Source organism: Falco punctatus, assembly GCF_963210335.1.
Source record: "Falco punctatus genome assembly, chromosome: 7".
NCBI lineage: Eukaryota > Metazoa > Chordata > Aves > Falconiformes > Falconidae > Falco > Falco punctatus.
The window spans coordinates 18,474,737-18,494,593 of NC_137587.1; the positions used below are offsets into that span (position 1 = coordinate 18,474,737).

The following is a 19,857-nucleotide window of genomic DNA, read 5'->3' on the forward strand; positions in this document are numbered from 1 at the left end:
CTTGACTTTTTTATCATCAAAAGCAAGAACTAGAAACTAAGACTGATGTAATAATTAGCAATTGGTAGTTTTTCAGGTGAAACGCCTAGTATAGAAAAACCTTCTTATTAAAAAAAGAGACTATGCTCATTTTGGTTTATACTAATTTTTAGAAATTATTCCTAGACACATTAATAATTGATTGCATCTATATTGCAGGTTGTTACCTACCTGGCAGGTTGTGGCCTGCAGAGCTGTCCAGTATTGCTGGCTAAAGGATATCCAGACATTGGGTGGAATCCAATCGAGGGTGAACGTTACCTGTCATTCTTAAGATTTGCAGTTTTTGTTAACAGTAAGCACAATTTCTTGACATCCAAATTCCATAAAGGGTTTCCTTAAAATTACTTTTCTAACAATAAAAACATACTAAGGCATGAAGAGAGATTAACACATACTGTTCTCATTATAAACACAAGATTATCGGTATGCATTGCTTATTGTAATTTTTAAAATCTTCGTAGTTAGATGCATTATTTCCTTACTGGTTTTGCAACTTGCATGATTTAATAGAGCAACTTGTTAAGATAGCAAGGAATGTTAGTAATTCTTTCAGTAAGCAAGCTGTGGTATTTATATATACACCACATAAGCTGGTTTATAAATATAACTTGGGAGCACTGGTTTTAGACCTTTCTTGGCCACTATACCACTGGAGATTTAGAGGTTTTTAATTAAGCCATTTTGCATTACAAAAAGCAGATTTCCAATAGACATGTGTTCACATAGTTCTGAGGAATCAGTGTTTGTAAAACACCCTGTGTACCTTAAATCTGATTCTTAAAAAAAAAAAATCTTCTCCTTTGATAACTGTCTTATACTTGCTTCTGTGGGAAATTTCCTTTGGAAATTCATGACAAAAATATGCTAAAATTAAATTTAGATTATCTGAATGCCACTAAACAAAAAGGATCCTCCAGTTCATGTGGATTTTTTTCATCAAGCTAGTAATCTATATCAGAGATTAGATGAGATCGAAAGATCTGTCTGTTCACCCGCTATCTGATCTGCCAATACGGAAAGTGTTTTAAAGGACAGCTAGGGACAGCCAGAAGGGAAATAATTTTAAATAGTCTAAATTTTAGATTTTGACTGTTCTATTCACATACTATTGGTCTGAAATTAGCACATAATACCTGAAAGAGAAACAATAAACGTATTAACTATTCAGTTCAATAAACATACCCGAAGTATGTTCATTAGCTGATAAGCCTGTAGCTATTGACTGAGCTGCTAAACTAACTTGACAAACTGCTATGACAGAAGAAATGTAGAAGAGGTAGTTGTTGAGTTAATGAAGTGTGTGGTTTTCAGTATTTATTTTATAAATAAATGTTAACAGTACTCTGTATAATTAGATGAAGATACATTTGATCTTATCTATGATTATTATGAAGAGTAAACTTTGCTGGATGGGTTGCTAGTTAGTAGAATTAAGTTTTAGTTTCAAGTGTCTCAGCTGCTTTTTTTCTGAAAAATAGTTGTAATTGGGGTTTTGAACCTTCTCATTATAACAGTTTTGGAGATAACACTCTTTATCTTTGCCCTCTGCTTGAGAGGACAATTAGAAATATAAATTAGTAAAATATTTGGGTTGTTGAGATTAAAGCAACAAACACATACTTGCAAACACATGAATGAATTTGGATTCTGACCAGTGAATCCTTGGAACAATCAAAACTTTTTTCTTCAAACAAAATTCTTCATTAACTTGACCTGTGAGATATATTAGAGCAGGCTACAAGATATTAAATCTACTTTCAGCAGTTTGGTATCCCATCAGAAGATATATGGAAAATATGTATCTATATCTATAGATATATATACACACAGAGAAGGTGAGAATAAGATTATACTAGTAAATGCAGTATACAAGAAATTGTAAATTGGAACTATAGACTAATTAATCTAAAAAATTTATTATTTTTAGTAGAGCAATGATAAAGATTAATTTGACCTCTGTTCTTAAAGTAAGTTTCTTTCCTGCAAGTTCTAGATTAAAATTACTTGCAAGGTTCTTTTGCTGACATGTGCTTCCATTTACTCCAAATTGCATTCCTTGCAAAGCATATCACTGGTGTGTCAAAACCTGCCCTAATTAAGATGAATTTTTAACATGTAGATCTAAACTATTGGAAATGAGCCACTCAAAACAATGCTGGTAGTGATTTTATTAAACTAAAAATTAATTATAAAATGTAATTGTATTTGTATTTACTATCCGATTTGCAACATGGATTCAAACAACCCCTTAGAGTTTTTAAGGGGGTTTTGTATTTGCCTCCTCGAAAGATACATGAAACATGCAAGGATTCAGGAGTACCTGACTGTAGCTGAACAGTGTGTGTTTTGATGATTCTTTGTCTCTCTGTAGAGAGGTATGAACTGATTCTTTTTGAGATTAGATTTTACTTCATTCATTATATTAAAAATCTTCACTTAGAAGGATTTAACCAAGTGATACTAAAATTGTTGACTAAGATTTTAAAACCTGCTTTTTCCCTGCAGTATGAAAAGAAAGGGAATTAAAAGGAGCAAGAAAAAGATAAAATCCATGCAAAGTCAGTACTTAAGGTATAGAATCATAGAATTGTTTAGGTTAGAAAAGACACTTAAGGTCATCTAGTGCAACCATAAACCTAACACTGCCAAGTCCATCAGTAAACCATGTCCCTAAGCACCACATTGATATCTCTTTTTAAATACCTTCAGCAATGGTGACTCAACCACTTCCCTGGGCAGCCTGTTCCCATGCTTAACCACCCTTTCAGTAATGTTTCCTAATATCCAATTTAAACCTCCCCTGGTGCAACTTGAGGCCATTTCCTTTCATCCTACATTCCATATCAAGATCATACTGGTGTTTTAAGTGGGAAAAGTACAAGGCTGTTGTGTTTAAAGTGTTTAGCTGCTCATTCTAGAGTCAGCCCGTCCCAGTTATCTCACCTACTGTTAACTTCCACTGACTCTGAATTCCTGATAACACCGCTGCTGCTCTCAGCTAAATCACAGTTTCTAATCCTACTTTTTTGGTGGCTGCTGAAGCTTCAGCATTCAGTTTAATATAAACTTGCTTGTGTTTATGTACTGGTTTAGTATTGTAGCTTGCATGTAAAATATAGATACTGATGATCCAAGATACTAGCATCACAAGTTCAGTGACTATGAACCGTTTCTTTTCCTGTAATTTTTTTTCTTCCTACATGTTCCACTAATTTCATATCTTCCTACAGATTATCAGTATTCTTACAAGCTAGCCACTGTGAATTTCTAAACGCTTGCATATAGCCATAAGATGCTTTTGACCCAATTATTATCCCTATCATGCTTCCACATGCCACTAACTGCAGTCCATGAAGCAGTTACATACAAAGAGTTAATTTATGTGAAGGTTCATTTTCCTAAGGACTTTTATCCAGCAAACATCTAGATCACAACCTGTCTGCCTGTACTGAATTTATACAATAGTTAAACTCATTCCTTTGCCTTTTCAAATATACAATCATTTTTCCACACAAAGCTGTTATAAATGATGCTGTTTCAGGCAAGCCATGACCTTTAAAACTGATTTTAATGTGATTTTTGTATGTAGAAAAGATGAAGTATTCAATTTCAGGCTCTAAAGAGCAAGCAGAAGTTTTAATGGATATTCAAACATGCAATAGAAAGAATCAGATGTTAGTCTAGTTATATTTAACCTACGTACAGTTTTGTTATTTTTATCTATATTGAGAACCGTAAACTCCTAGATGAGTTTTCCACTGATGAAGTACTAAGGACATAATGTTAAGCAACATTCCTTGCTTCAGGTGGCCCATTAAAAATCGAGTAACTCCTATGACTGGTACTAGGTCTGGCTGGGATGAATTTAACTTTCTTCATAGCAACCTGTATAGTGCTGTGCTTTTTATTTATGGCTAAACCAGTGTTGATAACATATCAGTGTTCTTAATGTTGCTGAGCAGTCCTTGTGCAGCATGAAGGCTTTCTTACTTTTTTTCCCCACTTTTCCCCTTCCCAGCTGCAGTGAATAGGTTCAGGGTGGGCAGGAGGTTGGAGGGGACACATCTGGAACAGCTGACCCAGACTGACCAAAGGCATTTTCCGTACCATGACATTGCACTCAGCAATAAAATCCCAGGGAAAGGAGGAGGAAGAAGAGGACACCTGTGGTTATGGCGCTTGTCTTCCCAAACAAACATTATGCGTGCTGAGGCCCTGCTTTCTGGAACTGGCTAAACACCTGCCTGGGAAGCAGTGAATTAATGTTTTTTGCTTTGCTTGCATGCATAGCTTTTGCTTTCTCTGTTAGGCAGTGGTTATCTCAATCTGTGATTCATCACACTTTCCATTTTCTCCTGGTCCTGCAGGACAGGGGAGAGAGCAAGAGGCTGAAGAAGGATTAACTGGAACCAAAACTTCCCAACAGCAAACTTCTTGCCACTTGGGACTATTAGCCTTTATACTACAGAGAGTAGTCTTTGCGATAAGAAGCAAATCAGCCTTCTAAAGTAAACCATTCTAGACAAGTGTAGTAAAATGTTTGCAAGGCAAGTCTACACTGTCACACTTAAACCTCAGTATATTTTTGATAAAGCATGTCCGATGCTGCCAATTTCAGCTATTTTTGCTTTCAAAAATAAGAGTGAGGATTTGGTTTATATTTTGTAAAATTCAGGGGAAATGTGGTTGTCTTCTGACTTAAGGATACTTTTCAGGAGAAAGTATGTATAGGTTTTTTTGGTCCTCAGGTGAAAGTGTTGAGGAAAATGCAAGTGTTGTTGTCAAGCTCCTTATTCGACGGCCAGAATGCTTTGGACCAGACCTTAGGGGAGAAGGAGGAAATGGTTTGCTGGCAGCTATGCAGGAAGCTATCAGGATCTCGGAGAATCCTACTCGCGACCTTCCCTCCCAGGCATATAAAAGAGAAGGGTAAGTAAATGTGAATGCTTCTGTGGCAAATGATGATTTAATAACTGGTTTAATCATGCTTGCGATATGTGGATGATAGGTCCTGTTGTATAAGGTCTTATACAAACATAGAGCATTAGAGATTAGCATCCCACAAGCAGTTGTCATATTGAATTCATAAAGCGTGAGCTAGATAAAAGTGGAATAAGAGTTACAGAAGAGAAGAAGCCTGAAGAACAAAGCAAAGGAGAAGGCTGTTGTGGAATGAAGCTAAGGTGAAGTAAGAGGAAGATAGAAGGTTCATGTGAAGTCAGTTATTACTGTTCAATTGCATGCTTACTCTAGGGATAAAAATCCTGTAATCCAGAGGCAGAGGAAGTTAGTATACCTGATAAATAGTCTCTGGATCGTGGATCTAGCTCCATAAAGCTCTAACTTACATTAGCAAAAATGCTCACTGGTATTGTTTACCTTTTAGTGAAGAGGAGGAGGAGGAAGAGGAGGAGGAGATTGTGCACATGGGCAATGCAATCATGTCATTTTACTCAGCTCTCATAGATTTACTTGGACGCTGTGCACCAGAAATGCATGTAAGTTCATTTTGTCACTTGCTTAGAAAATGTAGGATATTTGTAAACAGAACTGTACATGTCTAACTAGACTGTTCTCTATTTAAAACCTTCTTCCCTGCAGAAGGTGGACTTTACTGCATTTCTTGCTGTATCTAGGCAGATGTGTTCCCTGCAAGATGTTTATAAAATTCATGGTCTTTTGATTCCTGATGCTTTTTTATTCATCTAAAATTTTGAGAATTTTTACATGACTATGGAATCAAAGCAAGGATCAAATACTAGTTTGCACATTTACATTGTCAGTGAAATTTCTGAAACTGGCCCTTTAATCTTCTTTAGAAAGCCATAAAAAACATTTTCATAAGAAAGTGATACAGAGCTACTTTTGTGTGCATTGATGAAATATGGCATCTATACCACGTTGAATACATGGAAAAATATGTAAAATAATTGTTTTGACTGTCATGCCACATGCAAGACTTGGTTTTAGTTAGATTGACATTTGCTTGTCAGTATTTAAAATTCTTTATAGCATAAATCCAGCTGAAGATGCATTATGTATCTGAATATAAAAAGAGGCAAGAAATTTGGCATGTAGCCTCCTTACTTACTATCACCAGAACTATTAACTTTATTAGTTGTATGTAGCTGTCTGTTGCCAGAGATAGTAGCTTCATGTTACAAAAATCACTGGAAGAGATTTTCAGACAAACAGGTTGTAAATACTTAATTTCTGCTAGAAGTTGAAAGGAATTGGTCACCTCATTGTTAATGCCTTTTGAGATATTTACTGCATAGAAATAATAGAAAAATGTGTAGATACATCAGACAGGTTTGCATCTGTTCATAGTATAAAGAGGCAAGGTCAAACCCTGGCACTGTAGGTTCTGTAAGTAACATGAGTCTTTCAGAAATTTTCAGTTTCATCACTTTATCCAATTGGTTTAGGAATCTTATTCATGTGGAGAATTTTTGCGCTATTGGGAATTTATAGTACTGTGAAATTATTGATATGATATCAAAATTAGGACAGATTCAAAAGTAGGATCAGCTAAAAATCAGCAACTCCATTAAAGTGCTGGGATAAATTGAATTTCTGTGCATTTTTCCCAGAGTTTGAAAAAATCGTATTAATATCAGTATTTTGAGGAATTATTTTTTTTGTTTCTCAGTAGTACATTTCTTAATTGATAAACTTTTTCTAACAGCTTATTCAAAGTGGAAAAGGGGAAGCTATTCGGATCAGGTCAATCCTTCGATCTTTAGTGCCGACTGAAGATTTGGTTGGGATTATAAGTATACCACTAAAGCTGTCAACAGTTAACAAAGGTAACTTCAGTACTTTTACTATACCAGTTCATCTTTTTATAAAAATCTTTTGGCACATAAACCTTCAGGTGTTAAACAGGGCTGTTTTGTCAGAGTTGAATACAAGCAGAGAACTGATCTCCAGGTTTTAATTAGATACATCAGTTAGAGCTGCTCCAGTAGAACAGTTACTCCTGTGGAACAGAGAATGTAAGAACTAAGAAATACTTTACAGGATCACACTAATCGGCCATCCATCCCCGTACTTCATCTCCAGCAGTGGCTGTAGAGATGCTGCCTCCTTAGGTAATAAGTGTAAGCTTAGGCTTGGGCCCTTGGTACTTCCATATCATCCCATCAATTGTTTAGAAAAATTAGAGTGTTACCTCCCTGTTCATTAAAAGCTGTTTCTGGACTTGGTGTCCAAGAATGTATCTAATCACTTTGGAATAATGGCTGTACCCATAAACTCCTGTGGCAGTAATTTCTTAATTTTCAGATTTTCACTATTTGATACATAAAGAAGTATTTTAAGTGTATCTTTTCTTTTTTTCCTCTTTTTTTAAAAAATAAAAAAACACAACACCTTATACTCTACCAATTTTAATTAACACTCTTGAATTGTAGTATTTTGGGATTTGGTGTATAGCAGCTCTTCAGTCGCCTTGTCAGCTACATTAATAATTTCCTAAAATTCAGTTATATCCTTTCTCACTCCTCATTTTTCAAAATGGAAAAATCTCAACTTTTCTGTCTCTCATCATAACCGCTCCATCGCTTGGATCATTTTAGCTGCCCTTTTAGTTGCCCTTCTGTATACCTTTACTATCTCTGTTCTGTAGTCCTGGGATATGGAAAACATCTGTGTGATGTACACAAGATACGAGCAGGCTGTACTAATAACATGGGCACACAATAGTTTGGTTTATGTGTTAATTTTCTATTTTATATAGCAGCAAAATGATGCCCTTGCATACTCTGAATGCCCCTTTCTGATGGTGCCCAATGTCGTGTTGACTTATTTGGTTGCTGCTATACGTTGAGCTGATGGTTTCATAGAATTTCAGTGATGACCTCAGGATCATTTTGTAGTGTCATATCCAAGCTCAGCATCATGTAGACATGTCTTATTTTTCTGCATATATATTAGCTTAGAGATGCCTGCATTGAAGTGCAGCTGTCTCTACTTTGCCCACTCAGTTATGTTAATGATTTAACCATACAGAAGAATTTGGTGTTTTATATAGACTTTTAGGTTCATTTGCTTCCTTCTCCAGGTCACTAATGACTCAGTATAAAGTCCTGTTCGTCCTTGCTTAAAACGCTGAACAGGCGTATCGTATTTTAATTGTCTTTCCTGTTTCTTGGAACTGTGCTGTTTATTTCTTCCCTGGCCTTTTCAGAGGAAGTGAAAACCAGACATACTCACTTGGGGATTGTCCTTATCTGAAGAACATGCTCCTCTACCCCAATTTTTAGGCATAATGTTCCATTCTGACTTCCAATGTTCAATCCTAGAAGCCTGATTATTTCTTTTTTATTAAGGTGCAGTCTATTTCTGTACTTGTTCATCTTGTCCCAGAAGAATTCCCCCTTTTATAATCAAACTAACTAAATCACATTTCTCTACACTACTATTTTGCTTATCCTTTGAGACTATAGATCTCTGCCTGGCTCCCACAAGGGCCTCCCATAAGGCACAGACAAGTTGTCATGGAATCCTCTTACACAGCATGAAGCCACCCAGCTTAGTGCCTAATACAATGATCTCCCGCTTCCACTGCCTGCTTATTCGTATCCTTGGAGAATCCTGTGTGCAGTGGGACATACTGACATAGGGTGGGGGAGTAGTTCTTCTCTCAAGAGATTAGATGCTGCTTTCCCAGGTAGTTACACTCCTTCCCCAAGACTTATCTCCTTCTCAGTACCTCAGGGGTTGCCCCTGTGGAGTTGAGGCTATCCTGCTGTGTTGCTGTAGGATGTATCTGTTTCTTTTACTACTCTGATTCATCCATTCTGACCTCTGAGGAGTAAGACTACTCTGAAGACCCAGATATTGTGTATGGTGTGTACACATAAACAATCTGAACCCAGGTCATGGCATGGACCTGCTGCTGTGTCTGCATCAAAATGCATAACTCCCTATCTGTACCTGGAACCCTACCTGTCACTGAGGTTGAAATTGAGGTTTTTTTGGTCAGTAGAACTAATAGCCTTCTTAACACTACCTGTTAAAGAGAAGTCAGTGAAGACTCTTGAGCTTTCAGCCTCTTCACTCTGGAACTCAAAAATAACTCAAAATCAAGTTCAGAGTGCAGAGGTGTATTGATGATGGTGTTCTCACTTGTTATGCTGCTGTTGATTCTTTCCTAGAACATTCACCATGGTTATCCAGCATGGATTTATTTCTACAAAATAACTTCCAAGATAGTCATACAAACTGAAACTTTCTATAAAGCATAAGCTTAGTAGAGGATGAGGTTTTTATGGCACATGATCTCCATGTTTCCTATTAATTTCTCCATCTTCCATGGGCTATAAACTACCAGCCTGTCGTTTTCTTCTAGGGTAAAATTAACTTTATCCTCCTTCCCCTATTTCTGTTGTCCTTTCTGTTTCACAAAAATTATCTTTTCCCCTTTACAGTCAGAGGTGGTTTATCTGATACACAGTTAGCTTCTGTGTTATTGTTGTCTTCCCCTTGTATTCCATGTTCTTTCTAGTCTAGATTATGTGAGACAAAAATTACTTTGACTTGAAAGTTACTATGTATTTTTTAATATTTGCTCTATTATTTATCTTTAATTTTACCATATAAACATTCTCTGTAATAGTAATGAAACAAGTACATACTTTACCATTTATTCTTAAGATTTCATTTAAGAGTGAAAGATTACTAAATTGCAAAATAATAGGGGGTTGAAATAATAAAAACTTAGTATTCTTTTTCAGCATAAAAGAAAACTGAACAAGAATATAGTTTTCATTCAACATTACACATTAAATGTAATGATAGTATCTTTCATGGTCTTGATGGGTTTTGTTTTATCAGTTATCTACTATTAAAAATTGCATTATACATTTGTTCAGATGGCACAGTAAATGAGCCAGACATGTCTGCAAATTTCTGTCCTGATCATAAAGCACCTATGGTACTCTTCTTGGACCGGGTCTATGGTATTAACGACCAAAGCTTCCTCCTTCACCTACTGGAAGTTGGATTTTTACCAGATTTAAGAGCCTGTGCCTCTTTGGATACAGTAAGTATTTCACTATGGAGTTTAGGTACAGTGACTGGATATAGTGGCTCTCTAAGTGTAAAGAAACAGAATTTCAAGTCAAAACAGCTTTTTTTTAAAAAAAAACAAAACCAAAGTGGTAATATAAGCTTGCTATAAGCACACACCATAATAATTCAGTTACTATTAATTTATAGTGCTTAAGTCTGATCATAAGCATTCAGTACCACCTTATGAAGCAACAGTGTAATACAGTTTAAAAACTTTTAATACAGGCTTACATTAATTATACAGTAAGTACATTAGATATACTGTAATAGGCCTAATGATTACTTTTATTTCATATGTGCTTCCAAGAATTACACTGAAAATTCATATATATGTAAGTATGAAGAAATCGAGATTAAAAGCGCTACTTAATGCTCTGTAGTTTTTGCTAACCTATTTAAAGAAAAAAGCTGCATATTGTTTTTTGCTCCTGTTTGGTCAGAGTGTAGCGGGGCAAGAGATAGGAGATAAGTGGATGACTTGGGTTTTCTCAATTTAAACAAATCTAACAGCTTTTGCCCTCATGTATATGTTGGAATACCATGTTACCACCCAGCTGCTAGGGGGACTTAAGGACTATTTCATTATTATGCTTTATAGACTTCATATTTAGTAACCTTTATTCCACGTGATACTAACAATCATTTACTACCCTATACAGGTTTCTCTAAGTACCACAGAGGCAGCTCTCGCACTAAATAGATATATTTGCTCAGCTGTGTTTCCATTGCTCAAAAGATGTGCTCCCCTCTTTTCTGGAACAGAGCATCACGCCTCCCTGATTGACTCCATGCTTCACACAATATATAGATTATCCAAGGGACGTTCCCTTACAAAAGCACAAAGAGACACTATTGAAGAATGCCTGCTTGCAATTTGCCAGTATGTATGATACCTGTGTACAAGTTGATTTCTTTTGTGCAGTATATGTATTTTGATAATTTCTTTCTTTGTGTATAATATAGAACTAAGATTTTTTTATTCTTGCATGAAATACAGGATTTTTTTTTCCTAGACAAAACCCCCAAATTTAATTCTTTCTGTTACGAGTACTTCATGTTAAGGTGTCATGCTGATATGAGCTTTATGGTGATACAGGATAAATTATTATTTGTAAAAACAGACAGTAATTAGCAAAAATGTCCTGGCAAGCCTGATGGGGTGTGTGTGTGTGTTGGGTATTTAAGGAATCTACGTGTTTGTATTTCTGATTGTGGTTTGAAGAACCTTGGCCAATGTTTAAAAAAGAAAACCTAATCCCCACTCTCTGAATCCTAAAACTCCTAAAACTGAACTGACCACTGGAGTTATACTGGGAATTGAAATGTAGATTTTCCAACTGAATCGTAATTCTTGATCTTTGTCATAAACTGTAGTGCTACTTGTATGTGCAGTGGACTGTGAAATTACTAATGCAGTGTGCATTTTCAGTTTGTGCATAGCACTGGACCCCTGCCCAAAAGAGGATATAGTAGAAACGTAAAAGTTTTGGAAAAGCCTAACGAGGGATCAACATAAGAAATAATTTTTCTGCTTTGGAACAGCTTAGTAGACCAGGAATCTTCAGCCTGAAAAAGTGGTGACTGAGAGGGAGATATGAAAGGAGCATTTTTACATTGATTTTGAGTCCATAGATCACTGAAATTAAATAGCTATAAAAGAAATAAATGATGGGTAACTTATTCAGTCTTCCAACTGAGATATATTTCTTATAAGAATAATCATAATGTATTTCCCAGATCAGTTTCAGTTAGGACTGTTTTGTTGCTTTTTAGTGTCATATCAGAAACATTCTGTTAGGATAATATTCTGTTTCTAGCACCCTTCCATCTGCTTTCATGTGGTACAACCATACATATTGTCTGTTCACTTAGGAGTCCAGAAGTAGCACATCTTTCCGTGATATGTCCTTCCATATGTAGATGAGGCATGGTGAAATTCATTAAGCACCTATGATTGTTTTTGCAAAATACTTCTAATGAGTGATTTGAATTCCAATATGCAAATTGATTTTAATTTTTATTTCATTTTCACTGGACTCTATGAATTTTACTAGGAATTTATATTGTTTTTAATTTACAGCCATTTACGTCCCTCTATGCTACAACAACTGTTGAGAAGGCTAGTTTTTGATGTGCCCCTACTCAACGAATACTGTAAAATGCCTCTCAAGGTAAATACTTTACTGTCCATACATGCATTCAATGTCAAACTCACTTAACCATAATCTCTCACTGTCATGTGTTTGACATGTTTTTGACCCCTCACCATGGGGCAGGGTGAAGCAATGTGAAATGACTTCTGAATTGAAAAGAATGTTACTGTTTTATAAAGTTTTTTGCATTTAATATAATGATTAATGGCTTTGTGAAATCTTGCCTAATGCAAACAGTATATAGTAAGTTGATTACATGATTTTGTTCGGTGAATTGTTGACTTTTTCACTGCTTCAGTGAAAGAGCATTTGAAAGTATCAAATGAAATGTTAGTGTTATCTTGATATTTCTTCCTCTGCTACATGAACTTAATAATTCTTGTTAGGACGCATAGTCCAGGAATAAATCCTAAGTCTAAAGAGAATATGATACAGAGAACAGAATTCACCTTTTATTTTTGAGCAAACTTTAACTGAAGTCTTAGCCATCTGCTTGTTCTGTAGAGAATTACAGTTGTGAGATGAAAGATAACTTTTATTTTGAATTTTTCTGTCAGGTTTCCCTCCTGCTCCCATTGCGATGAAAGAGTCTAATCTTAGGTCTGCAGGTCATCTTATGGCAGAATTGAAATTCTGTCATACTCTAAAGCAGACCTGCCAGATTCACAGACATATTTTGGAACATCAGTAATTTTGGGAAATTATAGAGTGAAAGCATGGTTAAGAGGAGTGTTTTCTTTTTTTATATTACTATTTCCCCTTCCTAAACAAAATTGCAGTAAAAATAAAAATGTCAAGATTTTAGTCTGATGCTAAAAGAAATTTTAGAATTTTCCATGGGATTGGAATTTTTAGTTCTAAAGAAGAAAAAATGAGTAGAATTTTGAAAATATGTGGGAAGTGCACCAATAATTGTATACACTGACTCTTTAACTGGCGTGTTACAGATTGTCTGTAAAATAGCTCTTTCCATAGGTTTTTCCAGAGATGAGCAGACATGGTTAAAAGGGTGTACTGCAGGCATCTTTTGCAGTGTTTCAAATAATACTGAGGCCATCAACTACAACTGACAGACATAAAATCAATTTGAATTTGTAAAACTTCTCCAGAATCTGACATGTCCTGGTTTATACCCATTTCATTGTCTCTGTTTGTATCCTGTGAGCTAATCTGTACTCAAATGGTGACAATCATGAAATTTTGTAATTTCACTACTCTGTCATCACTGAGAAACCCTCAACAGCAACTGGGGATAATACAGGCTTTATACTTTCACAGCATGGACTCTGCTGCTCTCCCAAAAAGAAAAAGAAGAAGAAGAAGAAAAAAAAGGCATTTTTATGAGCCATTAGAAATGGAGAGACAGAAATAAACAGTAATACTCATGTAACTGTTTAAACAGATACTGACAATTCAGACTTCACTAACCAGTATGTTGTTTTGTTAAATACCAATGTTTGACATGCATTTTTATTTTCTTGAAAATCTAGCTTCTGACAAATCACTATGAGCAGTGCTGGAAATATTATTGTCTGCCTTCAGGAATGGGAAGCTATGGAATTGCAGCAGAAGAAGAATTACATTTAACTGAAAAACTTTTCTGGGGAATATTTGATTCCTTGTCTCATAAGGTAATGACTGTAATTCATATTACAGTATGGGATGTCTATAAAAGGATTACAATGACAATTTGCCAAGCCAAATGCAGAAAGTTTTTATTTTAACAATTCTTTACCTAATATGCTGCTAATGAAGTAACTTTCTAATGAATAATTGAATGCTGAATCTTGAAATATTTTCTCCAAACTAATGAAATGTCAAATCCTTGTCTTGATATACCTATATAGCCTTACAATGGTAATGAGGCAAATTGCTTGCTGCACTAACAAGGCAGCGTTGTCTCCTTTTGTATCTTAGATCTACTAAACTTTTTAGAATACTTTTTACTGCCATAACAATTGTGAGAAATGTCTCTATATGCTTGTCAAATTGTTTATGTATGCACAGTAAATTTACATTGTCTATTTTCCAACATACACTTGTAATTTGTTAGTTTTCTGGTTGTTGCCCAGCTTAAGAAAAAAGTGATTATTCTTAAAAATAAATATTTTTTGCATTTTCTTGTTCCAAATGTAATAGAATTTTTTCACTTACTCATTTTTTTTCTCCAAGTAAGAAAATGTTACGTTTCTGATAGGAGAAACGCGTTATTGAGTAAACACTTTTTGTACTTGATTTGGCTCAAAAATCAGGTTCTCACTATGGGACAATAACAGATGTTTTCATTGCATCTCACTGAATTTATGTTCCAGTTCTAATCAACAGATGTAGATGATTGCTTCTCTAGGCATTCTGATTTATAGTATGGAAAGGAATGTGGTCTCTGCATTATTTTAAAATGGCTTTTTAAGCCTTATTTGTATTTGATTTTAGTGACATTTACCTCTGTCATTACTGCTGTCACAAGTGCAAAGATTGTCAAGAGTGCCTGACACAATGAAATATTTCCAATTAGTGCATCTTAGTTTTTTAAAGACAAATGAAGATGATATGTTTCTGCAAATATTGGTGGCCCTCTATAATAACATTTTCATTTTTCTGTAAAAGTTTGTTAGTCCAATGAAAGAAGAGTTCTGTAAATCTGCTGAGATATAGTATTCTCCATTGTTCATTTGTACTGAGGTATTTATAGGTTTGTTATTTCCATGGTTTCCAGCTGTTTAATGGAAGCATTACTCTGTGATCTCACTTCTTTTGTTTGTGCCATACACACTAAAGAATGTTGAAATGAAACTAGAGGAAGTTAAATCCTCAAAATTGTAAGCATTCCGCTTGCAGTGATATAAACATATAATTTTGTCAGCAAGTATTTTCAATGGACCTAACAATTGTTATTCAGCATTTTCTTGACAAAAAGTTGTCATTCAGATTTATAGAAGCATACAGTCTTTCTATTTCTAATTATGAAGCAAAAGAAATATTTTTGCAGATATTTTTTTTCTATAGATGTTTGATTGGTGCCTGTGTTGTAACATTAAGGTCTGTGCTATCTGAGAAGAAATCTATTAAATAATTATCATAGCATCAAACTCTTTCACTGTAGTGTTTATTAGTAGACCTTAAAGCCTTCAAAAGCCATTATTATTATGCCCATTTTACAGATGGGGAATCTAAAAGATAGATCAGTGGGTTTTGTTTTGTTTTTTTTTTTTTCCCTAAGCATAATAAGAATGTTGTTTCAGAGCTGAAAGAAGGACGGTGGCCTACAGTGGTCTACTGCTACTTCCTCTAGCACATGTTTTTTGTAATCTAGTATGTAACAATTGACCTTGAATATGTTTCACGGCAAGTTACTTAGATTCCTCAAATGTAGCTCCACCTTATATTTTTATGTATCAAATACTGCAATGTTCTTTCCAGAGTTAACGTTACTGTTTAGAAGAGCTGCTGTGCTAGTTCCCCTCTTAGCAGGACAATTTTGAAAAATAGTGAACTGACTTTGCTACAGTAAAACATGGTTTCCATTAACTAGAATGATTTAAACTGAAATAGATAAGGGGAAAAGAGGAAGAAATTACAATGGCTTCTGCAGTTAAGATAGGAATTAGTCTTTTTAGAGCTAATAACTAAGTTAGAACTTTATTATATGTTATAGATGTTATTACTTTGTAACTAGGCAAACAACCCCTGACGCTTCCTGTGTGGGCCTTAATGACCCAAAGAAAGCTTGAGTCATACTTGTATTGTATGTACTTATACAAGTGTCAGCATACTCTTCTGTTAATTTGAGTAGCCTTAAAAATGTGTCAAGTTGATATCAAGAAAAATAGATGCCATGTAGCAATACTTTTTGCTCTATACCTAATTTTTAAATGTGCTTTACTGTTTGTTTGCATCTTCTAATATTTGTATGTATGGCTGTTTGGTTTTCACTAACATTTTGCATGTTTTTTTCTGTTGGATTTTCCAACCAGTTCCTATCTCTCCTGCAGAAGTATGATCCAGAGCTCTTTCGAATGGCTTTGCCTTGTCTAAGTGCTATAGCTGGTGCCTTACCCCCTGATTATTTAGATACACGTAGTAGGTCAACTTTGGAAAAGCAGACTTCAGTGGATCCAGAAGGAAATTTTGATCCCAAACCTGTCAGCACAGCAAAGTGAGTCATATAAATCATATTGATTTCCTTTCCTTAAATATTTTTATGCTATTTCTTATTAACATTATTTTGCTGCTCTGTAGGGAGAGTTGGCTGTTGACTGACTTGTTAATGATATTAGTTCCTTTCAGAAGTAGTGTAGGGATTTTTGCTTCCACCTGCTTTCCTCTTTCACTGCAACATATCCTGTTTGCCAGATATAAAACGTATTCTTCTCATATTCTCAGCAATGCACAGAAGTAGATTAATTCCATGTTGTATCTGCAGAGTACATAGTAAATTCTATACTTATTATGTACCCTATCACCTAATACTTCAAATGTTTGGAATATATACACCTGTAATATGTTTGATACTGTCATTATTTATACTTTGCTTAGGACAAATGGTACAAGAACATAAAAATCTATTCAATTTGTCTGTTGCCCGATTTTATAAAATATTCACTTAGTTTTGAGAATTGATCTGTAGCAACTTGATATGGCAAAATAAGCAGATCGTGTGTGGTCATTTAATAAAGATTTTGTCTTCCCAGTAATCTTCTGCTTTTAAAATACAGATTTCTAATACTTTTATATTCAAAACTTAAGGATGACTAGTTGATTCTTGCCATTGAAGTGTTACCCCTCCGTTATTATGCAATGAGAAACATCCATAGTAACATTATCCTATATTAAGAATTACCAAGAAAAACCCATAGGTTATGGTGAAGCAGGTTTTGGTTTTTGTGATTTCAGTGGCTAATAAGTGCAACTGTTATGTATCTGAAGATTCCCTGTAAATGCCATAATAACTCTGCTTTGTTTTGAGGCATTTCTTCTAACGAAAATGAAAATGCAAAGCCATATGTCTTGCCTTCATCTGGAGGTGATGTGTTTTGATTAGTGCTGTTTTATACTGACATATTTTTCATAAATAAGACTGCAGAAATTTATGACTGAATGACCTTACTTCACTTTGTTTACAGCCTTGTACTTCCTGAAAAGTTGGAGTATATTGTCAGCAAGTATGCTGAACACTCCCATGACAAATGGGCCTTTGATAAGGTAGGAATTATTTTAAGACTGGCAACTGTCAGAAAAGAACTAGAAAATAATACCTGGAGTGAATATTGAAACAAAAAATGGACGATTTCACTGATAGGCCCTTGTTCAGAGTGTATTAATTTCTGCATATTCCTTTAGGTATATGTGGAAGAAACTTTTGCTCAAGAAAATGCATTAACTTTTGTCACTTTTTCTAAGTGGCCAGAATTTATTAGTAAAAAGATTTGAGGTGAATACAAAAGGGGCATTTGGGTTGGGTTGGGTTTTCTTTTCTTTAATAAAGTAAGAATATATAGATCTTAGCTTCATTTTTCCTGGTAATGATGTTTTTTGGCTGGGAGTCAGAGATTCAATTTTAGTGCAGCAGCTTTGTGATCTAAGAGAGTACCTGGGAAGTCTAATGCCCTTTTTTCTTATTTCAGAACATGTAGTTATAGCTTTTCTTTCTTTTTAGCTTTAAGAAGGCTGTTATGTATTGATTTTCTCTATAATTTTCCAAGTGTTCCATCACTGTGTTGTGTTTCTGTTTCACGTCTTCAAAATAGCTATGACAATATATACTAACTTTGCTGCACCAGGGAGACCCCAGGGGAGCATTGAGACCCACTTGTGACATGCAAGATGGAAGCTCACAAGAGAGCAACTGAGGTGGTGTGAGCAGGGCCAGGAGTAAGGGCAACAAGCCCCGCTTCCACAAAGTGCAGCCCTGGGGCGCACCGGTGGCCAGGGTGCAGTGTGGCAGTTCACACGGGAGAGCGTGCAGGCAGGGCACCGCTTTGAAGAAGGGATGTTCCACTGGCCAAGCACAGACTTGAAGTCTACAGAACCCAACAACCACCGCTCTGTGTCTATTGCACAGGTCAAGGGTGCTCATCCTACCTGACCCTCATGGCAGAATGGTGGGCACTCACCTGAGAGCCAAGACTGCAGCTGCAGGGTCTGCATGATCTACCCCAGTGGTGGCTGATGCCTCCACCCTGACAGAGCTGCTGAAGGGAGAGGCTGTGGTACAGACCTCAGGCTGCAGGCAGTGCCTAGACCTTTCTGCTGGGGCAGGGACAGGCAGCAGACCTGCCTGCAAAGGGTGTGCCCATGTGGAAGACAGCCTGCAGCAGGTAGTTGAGCTGCAGGAGGCCATGAGAAGGCTGCATAACATCAGTGAGGCTGAGAAGGTGTTAGATAGCTGGTTCTGAGTACATTCTGCAGTGGACCCACTGCAAACAGCGAAAAACTCCCTCACCAGTGCACACAAAAGAGAGGGGAACCAATAATGCAGAAGAATGGAAGACCATAATGGCAAGGACCTGCAGGAGGAAGAGACTTCCCCCAAGGTGCCCTTGCAGAACCTCTTTGCTGCTCTGCCAGATGAGGAGGAGAGACCCATCACATCAGGAGAGATACCGGAGCTGAGTGAAGCAGCCCAATCCACCTGTTATATAACAACTAGCACAATTATGAAAAGACAACAGGTGATAGTGGTAGGCAACTGTCTTCTGAGAGGTACAGAGGCCCTCATTAGCCAGCCTGATGTGCTCTTTAGGGTGGTGTACTGCTTACTGGGGGCTCGTATCAGAGACGTTACCAAAAGACTACCTAGCCTCATACAGTCCACTGACTATTATCCACTGCTGTTGTTTCATGTGGGCACCAATATACAGCCAGAAGCAGCCTGAGGAGCTTCAAGAAGGATTGCAGAGCCCTGGAGGTGGTGATGAAGTTCCCACAGCCTGTAAAATGGGAAACATAATCCCCATTTTTAAAAAGGGGAAATAAGGAAGACCTGGGAAACCACAGGCTGGTCAGTCTCACCTCAGTGCCCGGCAAGATCATGGAGCAGATCCTCCTGGAAACTATGTTAAGGCACATGGAAAATAAGGAGGTGATTGGTGACAGCCAACATGGCTTCACTAAGGGCAAATCATGCCTGACAAATACGGTGGCCTTCTGCAACAGGGTTACAGCATTGGTGGGTAAGGGAAGAGCAACTGATGTCATCTGTTCCTCATGACATACTTGTCTCTAAATAGGAGATACATGGATTTGATGGGTGGACCACTTGTTGGATAAGGAATTGGCTGGATGGTCACAATCAAATGGATGGCTGTGGTCAGTGGCTCAATGTCCCACTTGGAGACCAGTGATAAATGGCATTCCTCAGGGGTTGGTATTGGGACCAGCACTATTTAACATCTTTGTTGGCAGCATGGACAGTGGGATTGTGTGTGCACCCTAAGTAGGTTTGCTGATGACAGCAAGCTGTGTGGTGCGGTCTACATACTGGAGGGAAGGGATGCCATCCAGAGGGACCTTGACAGGCTTAAGAAATGGGCCCATGCAAATGTCATAAAGTTCAACAAAGTCAAGTATAAAGTCCTGCACATGA

General features: G+C 36.5%; 1 protein-coding gene across 9 annotated transcripts in view; it reads left to right on the forward strand.

Annotated features, from left to right (window-relative positions):
* RYR3 (ryanodine receptor 3) overlaps window positions 1–19,857 on the forward strand; it is a 248,358-nt gene that overhangs the window by 153,108 nt on the left and 75,393 nt on the right. For 5 of the 9 annotated variants that reach the window (XM_080395875.1, XM_080395881.1, XM_080395876.1 and 2 more), the window contains 10 exons: window positions 199–334; window positions 4,791–4,971; window positions 5,429–5,540; window positions 6,731–6,851; window positions 9,921–10,090; window positions 10,779–10,999; window positions 12,200–12,290; window positions 13,763–13,903; window positions 16,247–16,428; window positions 17,396–17,474. In XM_080395875.1, the coding sequence (XP_080252001.1) occupies window positions 199–334; window positions 4,791–4,971; window positions 5,429–5,540; window positions 6,731–6,851; window positions 9,921–10,090; window positions 10,779–10,999; window positions 12,200–12,290; window positions 13,763–13,903; window positions 16,247–16,428; window positions 17,396–17,474 (1,434 nt within the window). The remainder of the gene's footprint in view (window positions 1–198; window positions 335–4,790; window positions 4,972–5,428; window positions 5,541–6,730; window positions 6,852–9,920; window positions 10,091–10,778; window positions 11,000–12,199; window positions 12,291–13,762; window positions 13,904–16,246; window positions 16,429–17,395; window positions 17,475–19,857) is intronic. The other 4 variants (XM_080395877.1, XM_080395878.1, XM_080395879.1 and 1 more) reach the window with 2 other exon arrangements.